We start from the raw sequence: 16,640 nt of genomic DNA, 5'->3' as shown, positions 1-16,640 counted from the left end.
TGTGGGTGTGCAATCTTGAGTTTTATCCAACATTTAATCCTAAAATCTCTATTTACAGAACAAAGTTTCCAAGCTGAACTGGACTCTGAGGCTCCATCATCTCAATCTTTATCTCCAATTAAATCTGTGAACAATACAATGATAAGTAGTACAGAAACATCATATGCATCTGCATTAGAATCACAGGGACCAGAAAACCAGGAACTCAACGGTGAACTGGATGCTAAAAGTGAGGACACAACTTTAACTAGCCAGGAGGGAAATGTAAGAAACCCAACTGGAAATCCAAGCCAGATTGAGGAGGAGGAGGAAGAAATGGTAAGTAGTTTTTTAAGCAAGGGTAAAGGGGCTGTTTGAGGTGAAATGAATTATAGTATGCTTAAAAAGAGCTTCTTACAGAATACTTTTTTGCAAGTCAGTCTGAAAACTGTTCACATTAAAAAAAGAAACAATATGATTGCAAATTTGTAAGATTTGACATATAGAATATTGTGAAAAGAACGTTTGATGTTTCTGAACATTCAGAAATAAAGTATAATCATGTATAGTAGATAAACCTTAATATAAATAATGGTAATCCAGTTATCCACGGCTTTATTGATAGCAATCTCCATTTGTTTAAATTATTGTTTTCTGACCTGCATTTTATATTGGGATGCTACTCTTATCAATTATTTGTTTTTATTTGTAAATTTTACATTGGCTTTTTGGAAAGGAGATAAGATTGTATAATTTTTGAATTTATTTGTTTTTATTCTTTATTTATTAATTTTGTGTGGTTGTCCTTAACAGGCGTAAAGTTTTTGTTTCATATGATGCAACATTTTGTTTTGGCTCCTTGTCAGCTCATGTATGCTAAGGATTTTAAATTGAAAATTGAGAATTAGTTAACAATTGAAAAGGAAGCATTCAAAAATTTGAAAATATGTTTCTGAAACAGGGAATAAGAAAAAAAGACATTTCCTATACTTCTGCTTGTCGTCATACATCGTGTACATCAGTTTTGCTTTATGTCAGTTGTATTGGATTTTATATTTTAATATTCTAACATTTAGTGTATGATTTATTTATCACTAAGAACTCATTTGAAAGTTTCTTTCCCTATATATTTTGGTACTACTTAATATTCCGATTTCATGTAGAAGTCATAACATGTTTTCCTTAAGTATCATTAAGAAATGTTGTAAATAACAGACAATTTTAAATCATTTTGATAAAATAATTTTTAGAAGAACAGGAGGGTGATAATTTATGAGGTAATAGCATGAACTGTATATCTACACACACAAAACACATATACTTCTCTATCTTTTTAGTTCTGTCTATTGTCATATTCACACAAAATAGATACAGTTGTATTTCCCAGCATTTTCTATTTCTAGTTTGAGTGAAAACCCCTACATTACAACTTTTCATTCAGATGATTGCATGAAACTTTTATGTTGAATATTAAATCATGCTAATATTGAATTCTTCTTTTGTGATTCACACTTTTGGAAATAATGAATAACTACATTTGACAGTGTTTTGGTATGCTTAGAATAACCAGAATTCTTGTGTAGTTTATTTGTGTACAGTTTTAATGATTGAAGATTTTACAGCATTATCTATCACCCAACATTACTGTCAAATACTAATTATACCCCCGCTTTGAAAAGGGGGGGGGTATACTGTTTTACCTCTGTCTGTCCATCCGTCAGTCCATCCGTCAGTACATCCGTCCGTCCCATGAATATTTTCGTCGCATTTTTCTCAGGAACTACTTGACAAGGATTTCTGAAATTTGGTTTCAGGGTTTATATAAGTCAGCTATACAGTGTGATGCGTTTTCAGATTCATCACTCAACAACTACCTGTTTACCGAAATATTTCGTCAGGGGTATCATCAGTGAGCAGTAGCTAACAGTTTTACTTGTTGAATCATTCCAATACTACAACAAATAGTTATAAGTATCAGTCTGTAATACAGTCATGCAATAACCTACAAAATATTTTATTTTATTTTTTTAAGAACTGTAGGGTACGCTTCATTAAATGGGTAATGGTTCCTCTCAAAGAAAGGAGAAATTACCCAAAAGTTACAAACAAAATACACTGCAAATTATGGAGTTATCTTCAAAATTTTGAAGCAAGAACGAGGCACTAGTGGCTGAGGTCATCTACGTTTTTGCTGAATCCATATGTTTCCATAAAAAAAAAACCAAATCATTCATTTGATACGAAATACAATGAAATAACCTATGAATAATTGAAATTTAATTGAGAAACCAATTTGCTATTTAATGCTTATGACTTGAAAATGTTAAAGAGACGGTAAAATATTCTCCAAATTTTTTGTTTGCAGAAATTTCATGAAAATACATTTTCAGGGATTGTAGACACACTTTAAGGGATAAAGGGTGGTATGACACAGTTTTTTTTAAATAGTTTTTTGTAATGCACGACATCCAATGCAAACAGAAATAGAACAAAATATATTCACAAATGTTTCTGTCAGAAAACCAAAACAAATTAAATGAAACATAGCTAAGTTGTAATCCAATCTTTGGAATTATTGGTAGGAAAGAAAACTTGATGGAAAGGGAGAGTACTGGAGTAAGTTCTTGACCTGTATCCTTAAAAATATGTTAAATACCTCCTGTGTGGAAAACCCCAAAATACAAATTAAAAGAAAAATGCTTGTATGTATTGCACAACATTAGGCTTTGGATTGGTGAATGATACAAGTTGATAGCAAAAGTGATTGGCTATCAAACTACAATACATAAACAATGAAACATGTATTTAGGATATGTTTAGAAATTTTACTTGACTTGAATACATTCTAATCAACCATTGACAGTGTTGGTAGTGCACATAAGCATGAAACATCTTATGAAAATGTGAAATTCTTGTTAAATATATACTATTTTATACACTTGTCTGAGAGGAAAATGTAGAAAAACAGTTGCCTTGGTCCTACCATGATAAGATATTGCAATTTATCGGCAATTTGTACATTTTCCCTTTGATCTTACTGCTTATATTTTTAAGATCATGCACAGGACTTGATACTCGAAAATAGTAGGCAATGACATCATGTTTCAGTGCAGCAACATTGTGTGCTCAAATTCTTCCACCTTAATTTATCAATAAAATGCAGGCGACTTCATTTATACAACCAAACAACTATCCCAATGTTTTGTACGTGTTTAAGTGGTTTTACTAACTATTTAATTTTACTGCCTCCTCTCAACCAAAAAACATACAGTTTCGTTTTCTGTCATTCCAGCCGTCATTCCACAACAAACCATTACACGCAATTTTTTTCTAAACGCCTTCAGACATGTCAGATATTGGGCTGATTTTTGGTATGTGAGTTAACCATAATGAGTTGCAGATCAAGTTAAAGTTTCGTTCCGCTCTGATAATTTTTTTGCTGAAATTACAGGCTTTGGACTTTGATAAATTGTTGAAAATCTCAGTTATATGGACTTTTTTTCTTAACGCCTTCAGATATTGGGCTGATTTTTGGTAGGTGAGTTAACCATGATGAGTTACAGATCATGTTTAAGTTTTGTTTCGCTCTGCTAATTTTTGCCGAAATTACGGGCTTTGGATTTTGATAAATTGTTGAAAATCACAATTATACAGACTTTTTTTCTAAACGCCTTCAGATATTGGGCTGATTTTTGGTATGTGAGTTAACCATGATGAGTTACAGATTGAGTTTAAGTTTCGTAACGCTCTGCTAATATTTGCCGAAATTACAGGTTTTGGACTTTGAAAATTGTTGAAAATCATAGTTATACAGACTTTTTTTCTATACGCCTTCAGATTAGGGCTGATTATTGATATGTTAGTCTACCATGATGAGTTACAGATCAAGTTTATGTTTTGTTCCACTATGCTGATTTTCATGTCGTTTCAACACATCTTGTTAGATTTGCAGTACATCCACTTCCTGTTTGCTGATAGTTTGAAAATGAAATACTCATTGATCAAGGAAATTTTTCATCAAACTAGTATTGGTCTTGAGAGCTGGATACTATCCATGCATGTTTGTGTCAATATTTGTTGTTGAAATTGCAGATTTTTCAAATTTTTGAGACAGGGGCATTCATGTCGTTCCGACACATCTAGTTTGATACTGACTTCATCAGTTCGAATATCAAGCAAGACCGCTAGGGCAGCTCATATTCTTGATGATAAAGTCAGTTTCTAAAACAAAAATGCTATTATTCTATATATATCATACAGTCAACATATATATTATCAAACTCTAGGGAATATTATCACTTATAGGCAGTACAGACATTCAGATTACACTTGTTCAGACGTAAGTCACATGTTCACATTTGTTTGTTCAGTTTCTTATTGTTTTATCTGTGAAGAATTAGGTATTACTATTCTAAAAGAGATGACATGAACAATTGTAAAGAGTTAATAGGGGTTTCTTAAGTATCAGCTGTGAAGGGTCACTTGTATTTGATGTTCACAATCATTTGGATATGTTATTTTGATTCTTCCTGAATATTATTATTAGCCTCTGGATATTAATCAAACAATTATCAATCAATATTTCCATAGTTTTTAAACAGGATGGTGGATTTTCATTTCTTTTTTTCTCCCGGGTTTTTATTCTTTCTGCATTGTTTCATGAGACATGACTTTTTCTGGTATCAAAATAGGCTGAAGCACGTAGTCTTTAAGTAAACTTTTTAATTGATTATATAATTGAATTACAATATATCAATGTAGAAATGAGACAAAGTGAACCAGATATTGATTATGAAACAAGTTGAGAAAACAAAGTCTTAGTTATTTGTAATATTGGACGTTCATTTACAGAATTAACTGTTTATCATATAATTTCCATAGATTTAATTAAAATACTTTGACAGGGTAATAATTACTATCATTTACTGTGTACACATAACATGTGTAATCTACTTCTAAATTGATAGGAAGAAAAAACAGACGTATTAGAGGTATATTATATGAACACCTTACTCCATGCTTCTGTTCTGTTTCAAGTGTTCTTTTCTTATTGTCTATGTTTCAAGTTATCCATCTGGATCTATTTGAGCACTTCTCACCAATGGTTGATTCTTGCTGTAAGCCAATCGGAACTTATTCTATCTGTCCAAAGTATGTCTATCTTCACTCATCTTTTAACAAGGAATGAAAAATCTTTTTTTTTCTTGCCAGCTGAAATGATCCTTTGTTAGCTGTCATGTTTTGGATTGATCATCAGTCTGTTTGTCTAAAGCACTGATGAAACTGTTGCTTCTTGCTGATTTAATATCATTGACAATTTAGTGTTTTTAATCAGGAGAGTTATCATTCATGCAAGCAGTGAAAGAAAAAATGGCAGATTCCAGTGTTGTGAATTTGAAGAAAACATTCATTCATATTCATATCCGTGAAGAAATAAGTTTGTGAAACTGAAAGGAGTGGAACACAAGGGGTTCACGAAATTCACCTATTGCAGTACCTCTGTTGCAAAAAGTTCTAATTCTCAATTTGAGTTTGACAATGAATACATATATCTTTTGTCATGACTATATGTGTTGCTAAAAACATGAAAATGATGGTTGTTAAAAGTTGAAATGACGATTTTGTGCGAAAATTAGGTGACTGTTGACAGGGTTAGACAGGTGACTGTAGAAAAGAGTTAAACTAAACTATATAGAGAAAAATGTATAGGAGGGTCTGATATTCAGTCATTCCCAAGGTTGCCAGACATTGGGCAAAGTCCAGTAAAAATTGGTTTGGTCCAGTTAAGTGATATGCATTACTGGACCAAATGACCAGTAAATTTAGATTTTGTCCAAATCATATGTGTTAATGTCCTGTAAAAAAGACTCTGGTCCAGTTAAGAAGAATGGTTTACTGGGACCAAATGTCCAGTTTATTTCTCAAGCCTTGTGAACCACTGCTGATATTGATTGTTAGAGTCTGGTCACCGCTGAAATGAGGTGACTGTTTATACAGGTATGACTGTACCAAATAAAAAAGAAGCAACCTTTTTGTAAAAAAATCATATTATTTAAGGGGAGTTTGGTTAAAGTGTATATCCCCTACAACAGATATTGCTTTTAAATGGCTTCAAAAGTAGAACTACAAATTAAAGTAGTTGCTTTCACTGGTACTGGTACTGTTAATTGACATGTAATCCCTGTGGTATTAAACTGTTTTTTTGTGAATGCATGCACTATTGTCACCCAGTTCATATCGAGTGTATGTGGATGCTTTGTAAGCTTTAGGAATGGTGGAATTGAAATGAATTGAATTATTTATTTGTAAGTCAAATTTCTTTTCAAAGGTTGATAAAACAAATATAGCTTTCTGACCAATTAAGTATTGGACACAATTACGGGAAATCCTAATTGAAATATTTATTGTATACTTGAATCAGGTTTTTTCCTGACGCAGTGTATCAACAGTATGCATGTGTTAATCTGTTCTTTTGTTTGAAGCCTGTGAAAACATTCCTTTGTGTTGAGAATATTATGATATGTATACATAATCAATTCAGATAATTTAAGCATGACAGCATATGTAATTAGAAGTAACTTCAGCTCCAGCATGCATTGAATTTAAGTTAATATTTACAGCAAATTATAGAGGACTAGATGATGAGATAATAATTAGATTTATAACTTTGAAAATTTAAATACAACTATAACACATTTTTGTTTAGGGGCTAGCTGAAGCCCGCCTCTGGGTGCGATATTTTCTCGCTGTGTTGAAGACCCATTGGTGGCCTTGGGCTGTTTTTTGCTCTTTGGTCGGATTGTTGTCTCTTTGACACATTCCCTGTCTCCATTCTCAATTTTATCAAAGAAAGGTTTGTTAGTACAGGTACATTTAAACAATCACATTAAATGTAACGCTTTTGTGTACCACCAAAATTGATTGAATTTGAGTAATGAATTATTTTTTATTTATAACTTGGACATTTAAATTGTAACCAAGGCTTCTTGTCAAATATAATTCTTATTAAGATACAAAGATATTAGATATCATGTTTTTAAACCAACAACAATGAATGATATTTTAAATACTTGAGAATTTGTTATTTAGAATTTGGACATTTAAATTGTCACCCCATGTCAAATAGAAATTTCTGTAAGATAAAGAAATGTTATAGTTCTCACCTTTATGGCTAATTCTATTGAATTTATACTGAAGTATCTGATAATTTTCATAAGAATAGACATTTTTATTAAAAAGAACAGTTTGATAATCATAGCATGTTTAAGTGGATAAGATAGAGGCTAAAACTGATGCTTATTTGTAGAACAACATATTACTATTGAGTGCAATTCTATGGATATCTTTTCTTTAAATCAAAATCAAGGGGAAGGATTTTTTTCTTACTATAATAGAATTCAATGTTAGCTACATGCACATTTATTCAACTTATTTGAGCATCAGAATGTTTGCCTCAATTTTTAGAAGGCAATCTATCTTTACTTATCAAGGTCCATAGATCAATTACATGAATTAGGAGATTAATGTTATGATAGCCAATGAGAAAACCAATCACTATTGTCCAACTGTCGTGGATGTAAGGATTTATAGGTCACCCCTAGCCTATAACAAGAAGCAAAACCAATACAGTATAGTCAACTATAAAATGCCTTGACATGTCAAAATGTAAAACATAATATTTTATGTAAATAAATGTAAATGCATTGGAGTTTAGTATGACGTCCATTTTCACTGAACTAGTACACATTTTTATTTAGGGGCCAGCTGAGAACCACCTCCGCGTGCGGGATTTTCTCGTTGCGTTGAAGACCCATTGGTTGCCTTCAGCTGTTATCTGCTCTTTGGTCGGGTTGTTGTCTCTTTGACAAATTCCCCATTTCCATTCTCAATTTCATTTATTTATAAATGTATAAAAAATGTGTTTTTTAAAATATCTTTAACTAAGAGACTGTAAGAATTAAGCAGATGAAACATTACAGCATGCCCACTGTTGTTTTTAAAAGTGAACTATCATAAAACATAAAAAAGATTAAACAGTACACACCAACATCCCACAATATAACCCAGCAGAGTAATTTTTTTTACAATCTCATACTCCCATAGTTTGTTGTGACTGTTTAAACATGAACTATGATATCTTAACATCTAATTCGTGTAGTTTGCTGTATATTTATTTTATAGATTAACATTGAGATCTAACAAACTGTTTTGTATTTTATTTACAGCTTTAGTGAGGTAACATTAGCTTCATTGGTTGTGGGTAAAAATGATAATACAACTAGCTGTTGACATGGTAATACTGTCATGTGACAAATCATGTGACATTAAATACTGGTGACCTGAAATGATGTGACATGACATACTTACATGTGTCAGGGGCAAACAAACACTTTGATAAGTCAGGTGACCTAAACAGCTAACTTGTGAGGCGTGAGGTGATATGAAATGCTTACACGTGATGAAGCAGGTGACTGACACACCTGCATGTGATAAGTGAAGGGACATTTGATAAGACAACCAGTTAACAGTTTTTTTCTTAATTTTCTACCAATAAGCAATCCTTCTTTTACATTACATCAAGTCTGTTTTATACAAGCTCCAAACTTCCTCTAGCAATGGACTGAGTTCATTTTTTTCATTCTTTATGAAGTCACAACCTGCAATTTGAAAGTTAGTATAAACTGTAAATATTGTTGAAGGGCAAACCATCTGGATAAACAAAAGTAACAAGCATTGATTTCTCAGTTACAATTTGGTATGATTTGATTATTAGTGCTCATTTTTTCAAAAATTTATACTAATCACAAGTTCAAAAAAATCAACAATTATAGTTAAATGCATATGTTTTGTTTATTCAGTAACTGTGAGAGTATTAAAGTCACAGCTAGTTGTAACCATGACAACCAAGTTATGGATATTTTAACAGCTAGTTGTAATTCTATTAATGTAGTTATTTGCCAGTTGTAACCACTAACAACCACATGTTTAGTAACCATAACAATTAAAATATTATTCCAGATGTTGTTATCAATGGATATTTTCCAATGAAACCCCCAACATTTCTGTTGTAAGGCCTTCAAATGTTCTTAAACAACTTATCTTTGTTAACCTTGACTCTTAAGGGACCAAATGAGTTACTGTGTATTGGGTCTGTATTGTTAGTTTATTTTTTATTTGATTGTATTTTTTTCATGATGTCAGTGATGTGTTTCATTGTTGTTTTTCTTATTCTTTTTTTAGATTTTATTACAGTGTTATATATGCTTTATTATAAAATAGAATGGCTAGATACCATATGAACATTGTTAAGATAAGAAATATCTGATTTTTACTTCTATAGTTTGTTGTGCTCCATGTGGTTGTCTTCTTTAACCCCATCATCAATTTCAAAAGGTGACATGTACTCTGATTTCATTAGGAAAGTTTGTATCTTTTTTAATTAATACATAATTAATCAAGGTCATCTTGTGTTTTGTTTACTGAAACATGTTACACTCAGCACAAACCTTTCAGGGGACATATGGTCTCATATGATGGTTCAATTGTTGAAATATAAATGAACCTAGGAGGAAGAAGTGAATAGGGAGTATTTAGGTCACCCTGCTCCTTCAGTATGTCAATACGTATGTACAGAAACTACAGTTTGCCTCAACCAGATGTTATGAAACTTATACACAATGCTTATTATGACCAAAGACAGGTCAAGTTTTTTTTATTGCTTCACTCCCACTGTTCTCGAGTTATGTACCTTTTTTTAATGGGAACATTGCTTAATGTCTCATTTCTGTGCTCAAAACTTTACTATGCATCAATCAAATGTTATTAAACTTATGAACAATGAATATTACCACCAAACACAGATCAAGTTTGAATTTGGGTGGTGTCACTTTCACCGTTCTTGTGTTATGCCCTTTAAAAATAGAAAATTGCCAAATTTGCAGTTTTGCACACTTAACCTACAGATTCAAATGTCATTAAATTTTAAACATCAATAGGTTTGAATTTGTACACTGACTCTTGCATATATGCAAGTGAGGGCATCTGTATCACAGGGACACGTTCTTTTTTAATCTTATATTCATGATATTTGTTAATAAAAATCAGCAAAGAAACCAGGCTAATAATTTTGTTTGCCAGACACATGTTTCATCTATATGAGACTCATCAGTGAGGCTCTAATCAGAAATGCAGTTGGGAGGCCAAATCAAATACACGGTTGAAGAGCATTTAAAAAATATTCCAATAGTTACTGATAAATACTCTGCAAAAGCAAACAAGACTGCATTTGTTTGCACCTATCTTAAGTCAGGAATCTGATGTTTAGTGGTTGTTGTTTGTTGATGTGGTTCACGAGTGTTTCTCATTTCTTGTTTTTTATATAGATTAGACCGTTGGTTTTCCTGTTTGAATGGTTTTACACATCATTTTGGGGGCCCTTTATAGCATGCTGTTTGGTGTGAGCCAAGGCTCCATGTTGAAGGCCGTACTTTGACCTATAATGGTTTACTTTTACAAATTGTGACTTGGATAGAGAGTTGTCTCATTGGCACTCATACCGAATCTTCTTATATCTAAGAACTAGGGAATGCATTCTGCTTTTCGAGTTTAAGCTTGTTTTATTAGATGTAACATAGAACAATTTCATCAAACTGTTACAACTTCATGTTTGCTTAAAGTTATTATATTCCTAAAGTGAAAAGTAGCCTTTTGATACTAGTATACTAATACATTTTACAAATATAGTTAGCATGTACCACATATAGCCAATTTTAATAATTATCTTATACTATAACAATTTTATTCTTTTTTGGTGTTGCTAGGGATCAGAATGAAATATTTTTTTAGATTAAAGTATACAAATATAAAACTCTTGTGGCATCAATTCCCCATTATATTTTGTTAGAATTTTATGCATCCTTATGATATGAATTTTAAAAAGTTTGTATAGTTATAAAACACAAACATGAAAATGTCATTTGGTCTGTGTTGGAAAGGTGTCTTATTGGCAATCATACCACATATTTTTATTAATATATGTGACAATTCATTATATGTTCATCTTTTATTTCCTCCAATATTCAGACTTAATTTAGAAAATAACACTGTAAAATAGGTATGCGTTTGTAATTTAGTTTTGTCCTTTAACTTACATCATTCCTCATGATGTGGTATTTTTCAATTGAAGAACTATTTTAATAAAGCAATCATTTCTTTCAAATATTTAGCCAGCACTCACTTAAAAATGACAATATCTTCTATTCAACTGAAGTGAACAAAGGTTTCAATTTGTTGGTGTTCAATACTGTCCAAGATGCCCAATTTTAAGTATTATATCAACATTTTCTGTAAGAGACATCATGTAGTTTGATGAGGTTGAGAAGATAATGTTTTATTATATATTATGGAAGGGGTCACAATGATTGTAAATTGTTGCTGATAACAATATAGTTTTGATGTTGAAATATATAATGTTTTTTAATAGTACAAATATATGTAGATGCTATTTTTATAATGATGTTTAATACATTTTTCTCTCTTTTACAGACACATTTGTAGCATAAGGAAAACTTCCAAATGTAGAGACTGTGATTGAAATATTCCCATGATGCAATACAACAGACTCATCCATTGATCATCCACTTCCTGTTATCCCATAATTCATCTCTGTGAATAGAACATCCCAAGAAGGAACAAATTTATTATTATTTATTTATTTTTACTGTCAGTAATACTGGTATTTTAGATCAATTTTATTAGGTCATATATTTATTTTACATACAGTCATTGTCTCACTGTGTATTGCAAATAATCATTTTGAAAACAGAAGGAGAGATTGAACATATATAGAACAACTTGTCAAAACATTCCTTATATGAAACTTTTGTAGTCATTTTATGCTTTTAATGACTTTACTGAAGGAAGGAGTTTTTCAAATGTACAACTTTCTTATGAAAGAGATGAATGTGTACAAAGACATTAATATAAAATAGAAATAGTGCATATTCATGTTTGATATAAAGAAAATTCAGCTAATATCAGTATTTTGGAAGTTGCATTACTTACATGTTCTTTCCAACCAGATGTTAATTAGCATTTCAATATCTTATATAAGTGACTAAGAAATGATAGGTAGACAAATTTCCCTTCAGTATTCATTAAAAATCTTAAAAAAAACCAAAAAAAATCTTTAACAGTAGTTACAGATTCATAACAGGGCTTGATACGAGATTATGTTGGCTGCTAAATAAGAAAACCCTTCTGTACCTGAGGATCCCTAAAGGAAATTTACCTTCTTATGAAACTAAAATAACCTGTATAAGGTAAACCAGCCCTGATAAAAGTGTAGTAACCTGTGTAAGACAACCACATTTTAATATAAAAGTGTAGTAACCTGTGTAAGGTAACCACTAATAAATAAATGGTGGTACCCTGTGTATGATAAACAACTTAGAAAGAAAATAACTTGTTTTAAGATAAATGATATCTGCTAAAAGACGGGTAACCCATATATGTTGAAAACTTCAGGTAAAGGAGAGATTGCCTGTATAAGATAACTTCTGATGGAAGGAAGTAGCTCCTATTCAGTAAAACATATTGATGTGAAAAGTGAGGTACCCTGTGTTTGGTTAATAGTGTTGCATGAGCAAAGTTCATGTATATCATGTAATAAGGATATTAATTTTAAATGAAAGAAATAATTCTGAAGCTTAAACATATTATTAAATGGATAATAAGATCTGAATTCATTAAATATCTTATTAGTTAATCAGGCCCATTTTATCAACTTTCGATTTTGTGTATCTTTGAAAACAAACGTATTTTATGTTAATACATTGTTAATAGGAGGAGAACAAACAACCCAATCTTTGCATTTAAAATAATGCCACTGATACACTTGCTATGAATTGTTCCCTTTTAACAAACAACAAAACAAATAGCTAGTACAGTGTAGTGGTGTATCACTTGATTTTTCAGGAATTTCTTTAAAAGCCAACACTACAGTGTATATTCACTTATTATGAATGTTATCATCATTACTAGGTAACAGTTATCATGTGAATATTATGTTATAGAATATGTAGGATCAAATAATTATAATGTCACATAATTGATCTATTAAACTGAACTTTTAACTATTCAAATAATCACATGATAGTCATGTGTTTGATATGAAAGTGTAGACAACTATTGTAAATTAAATCATTGTAAAAATTAAACTATTTTCTTACATGACATTTGTTTTTTTTACTTTGTACAAGTTTAGACATCTGAAAGTTTTAGTACGTAAGCAAACGCTATGATACACTGGACTTTCTTTAGCATGTTTAGTGAGATTTGGTTTGTTGCAGAATGCAAGACATAGAGATAACAATCCGGTGGCAGTGGTGGGATAAACTATTTGATTTAAGCTTTATATATCAGAAAGAAGAAGACCTGGATGCTTGATACCTTGTATATACATACAAAGTTATGAAGTTTCCGTCTGTCATATGCCCGTTGTCCTATACTTCATTTTCTTGGTTCAGGAACTGCTTGAAATTGTTTTTTTCAGTGTACTCATGAGTAATAGGATAACTATATTTGATATATGGGTGACTTGCAACATCTGCATGTCATGTAGGTAGGGTTCACCTGACCAGGACCTCATTTCATGGATCAGTATCTCATAAACTAAGAATTAGATCAACTATATTTGGTGTATAGAATGATAGTAAGGTGTAAATTTCATTTGACCTTGACCTCAATTTCATGGTTCATTGGACAATGATTATTGTTTTTGGTTTGGTCTATTCCTCAGATACTATAAACAATATGGCCACTTTATTTGATGTATGGAATAGTAAGATGTCCATATCAATCTGGCGTGTTTCATTTGACTTGACCTCATTTTTAAGCAGTTAAGCTGCTTTATGCGAGCACCCTAGATTTGTGTTCTACCCAATAAATGCTGAAATATGTGCCATTGTTATTATCTGGCTGGCTATTATGTTATTCATAACTAATTGAACACTTTTTTCATACTTTTAATTCTGGAATACAAAAAATATGACCAGAAAAACCTTAAATGATCGTCGAACCACCCAAAAGTTTTGAAGTTGCACATAGGAAGTAGTGCTCAATAGAAATCCTTATGTAGTTTATTATCCCCTGTGCTTTTGGCCAAGATGTCAAAGAACAATTGCATGAATTATTTCATCGCCGAAAATCTCTAATTACAAGTCGTTTACTGTTGCCAAATGGCACAAAGCGCAGGAATATTGTATAACGGCTGTGACTAATATGACAAGGAGTTGAAGTCTCAGTTAGCGGTAATTTTAACTTCGTCGACAAAACGTAAATCAAGGACGTTTTAAATTTGGTGATTTCTGATAATAATCATTTTGTTCAACCGTTAGCTTTATACCGAAAATCGCCAACATGTTATGTGTAAATCCGAGTAAATCGTATCTGACTGACAAAAACAACATTGAAAAACAATGGATGCCATAAACCGGAAATGAAGACAATTATAATACCGGATCTAATTCCGGGGGCGGATAAGGGTAATTCCGGGTTTGCCGATCAAATACAATAAAAATATAATAATTCCAGGCATGAGACAAAATACATCTATCATGATGAAAGATAAACTCTAGAATTGAAAACCAAAGATATATTGAAAAGAAAGAAAAGGCAGGAAATATTTTATACAGAAACTCAAAATTACTTTTAGTTCACAAATTTTCATGTCAAAAACCAATAAAATGTGACAGTATTTTCCTTATCATTAATAAATATTGATATTACATGTAGATGTTTTTATTGTTTAAACATATTACTACAATTCCATGAGGTAATTTCTTCTCAATTTTGAAGGGCCTATAAAAATCTGGAAGTTTCTTACTTTATTTTCACAGAGGAACTAGCTAATATAATATATAGTGCAACTAAATATGATACACTTAAACAGTTTTGAATTTGAACTGTTTAATATAATGGTATAATTAGTAATAAATAATCAATTGTTGAGACAACACACCCACCCACAGGGATACCCTCAGCCTCCCTCAGCCTTCCTAATACAAAAAAAAAAGATTATTTGAATTCATAAATTAATATACAAGACAATTACATTTATTATTAAACATGTTAAACGACAGTGACACTGACAATGAAACAAGCTAACTTAACACCAAAAGCACATTAAAGTATCTTACTGAGTTATGAACTATTTCAAGTAAAAGCAGGACCTGGAATTTAGGTTGTGGACCTTTCAGTTTGGAGTGTCAAAGGTCCTGGACTGTCCAGTACCAAATGTTAATTTTAACCCCTGCATTCACAGTACAGCGATTTTGAAGTGTATTGCAATTCCAAGTAGAATTTACTTTTGGACATTAAACGTTTCGAATGCGTATTAAACTAATTCAAATCAGTTAATAATGTGAATCGAATTCGAATTATGTGTGAACGCAGCATTGATATATCTAAGAAATGAAGAATATTAAAAAAAGATGGACAAAATATTTGTATTAAATTTGTTGCAATTTTTGTCTTGCCTTGACAGAGTCAAAAAGTGAGACATATATATATATATAGGCATGCTGTTTTGGCGGAATCAACAATGTATTAGTTTGTGATTTTGTGATAAGGTCTGGTTTCTGGTAGGTCAATGACATTTTGTAAGTAGTTGTGTTAGCATAGGCAGATCTCATTACCATAGAGAATATTTGGCCCCACCCCCTTAGTCATGGTCTATTGACTTTGAAACTTTGCATAGTTTACATGTATATGTTTGTGGTTAGGTCAGTTTAGTGGGAACCACTAGTGGTAGGTCAATGATATTTGGTGTGCAGTTGTATAAACTTTTTCATTTCTAATTTCCATTGAGATTATTTGGCCCCGCCCCCTCAATCATGCTCTTTTTACTTGAAAATTTTGTTACTTTGAAATTTCATTTATTAGTTTTCGATTAGGTTAGTATTAGGGAAACCAATAGTGGTAGGTCAATGATAATTGGCATGTAGGTGTAGAAGCATTAGTACGTCTCATTTCCATAGAGGATATTTGGTCCTCACCCCTCAGTCATATGCATGATCTATTGACTTTGAAACTTTTACATAGTTTACATGAATGAGTTTGTGATTATTATGATTATGTCAGTTTCAAATTACCAGTAATCTTAAGTCAAAGCTATTTGGTATGCGAACGTATTGGTATTCAAAAGTTCCATTTCCATGGATATTATATAACCTCACCCCCTCATTATGGTTTATTGACTTAGAAATTGAATTTGTGTTAAGGTTTGTTTAAAGGGAACGACTTATGAAAAGTCAATGGTATTTGGTTTGCAGTTGAACAAGCATTGGCACCTTTCATTTCCATAGAGATTGTTTAGCCTTGTACCTTCAGTCATGGTTCATTGACTTTGAATATCACTTACATGTTAAAGTATTACTATTTTAAGTGTAACATTTGCATTATCAAAATAACAAATATGCAAAACATTACGTTGTGTTAATAGCTTATTATAGATTAGACATGTGTAATTATTATAAAAATAAGGAGATGTGGTATGATTGCCAATGAGACAACTATCCACCAAAATTCAAATGAAGTGGATGTAAGCAATTACAAGCAACCGTACAGCCTTCAAAAATATATGTTGCATCATTGCTAGGCCA

At 31.5% G+C, this 16,640-nt stretch overlaps 1 protein-coding gene across 14 annotated transcripts in view; it reads left to right on the top strand.

The window, feature by feature from the left end:
- Positions 1-16,640, top strand: part of LOC127731709 (phosphatidylinositol 4-phosphate 5-kinase type-1 alpha-like) — a 67,333-nt gene that overhangs the window by 31,805 nt on the left and 18,888 nt on the right. For 5 of the 14 annotated variants that reach the window (XM_052240522.1, XM_052240518.1, XM_052240515.1 and 2 more), the window contains 4 exons: positions 59-318; positions 1,230-1,256; positions 4,947-4,970; positions 11,524-13,212. In XM_052240522.1, coding sequence (XP_052096482.1) covers positions 59-318; positions 1,230-1,256; positions 4,947-4,970; positions 11,524-11,535 — 323 coding nt within the window. In that variant the 3' untranslated portion in view covers positions 11,536-13,212. Of the gene's footprint in view, positions 1-58; positions 319-1,229; positions 1,257-4,946; positions 4,971-8,204; positions 8,273-11,523; positions 13,213-16,640 lie in introns of those variants that run through there. The other 9 variants (XR_007995703.1, XR_007995704.1, XM_052240514.1 and 6 more) reach the window with 9 other exon arrangements.

The sequence above is a fragment of the Mytilus californianus genome, unplaced genomic scaffold (genome assembly GCF_021869535.1).
Source record: "Mytilus californianus isolate M0D057914Y unplaced genomic scaffold, xbMytCali1.0.p SCAF_20, whole genome shotgun sequence".
NCBI lineage: Eukaryota > Metazoa > Mollusca > Bivalvia > Mytilida > Mytilidae > Mytilus > Mytilus californianus.
This window is presented reverse-complemented; position numbering and strand designations above follow the sequence as displayed.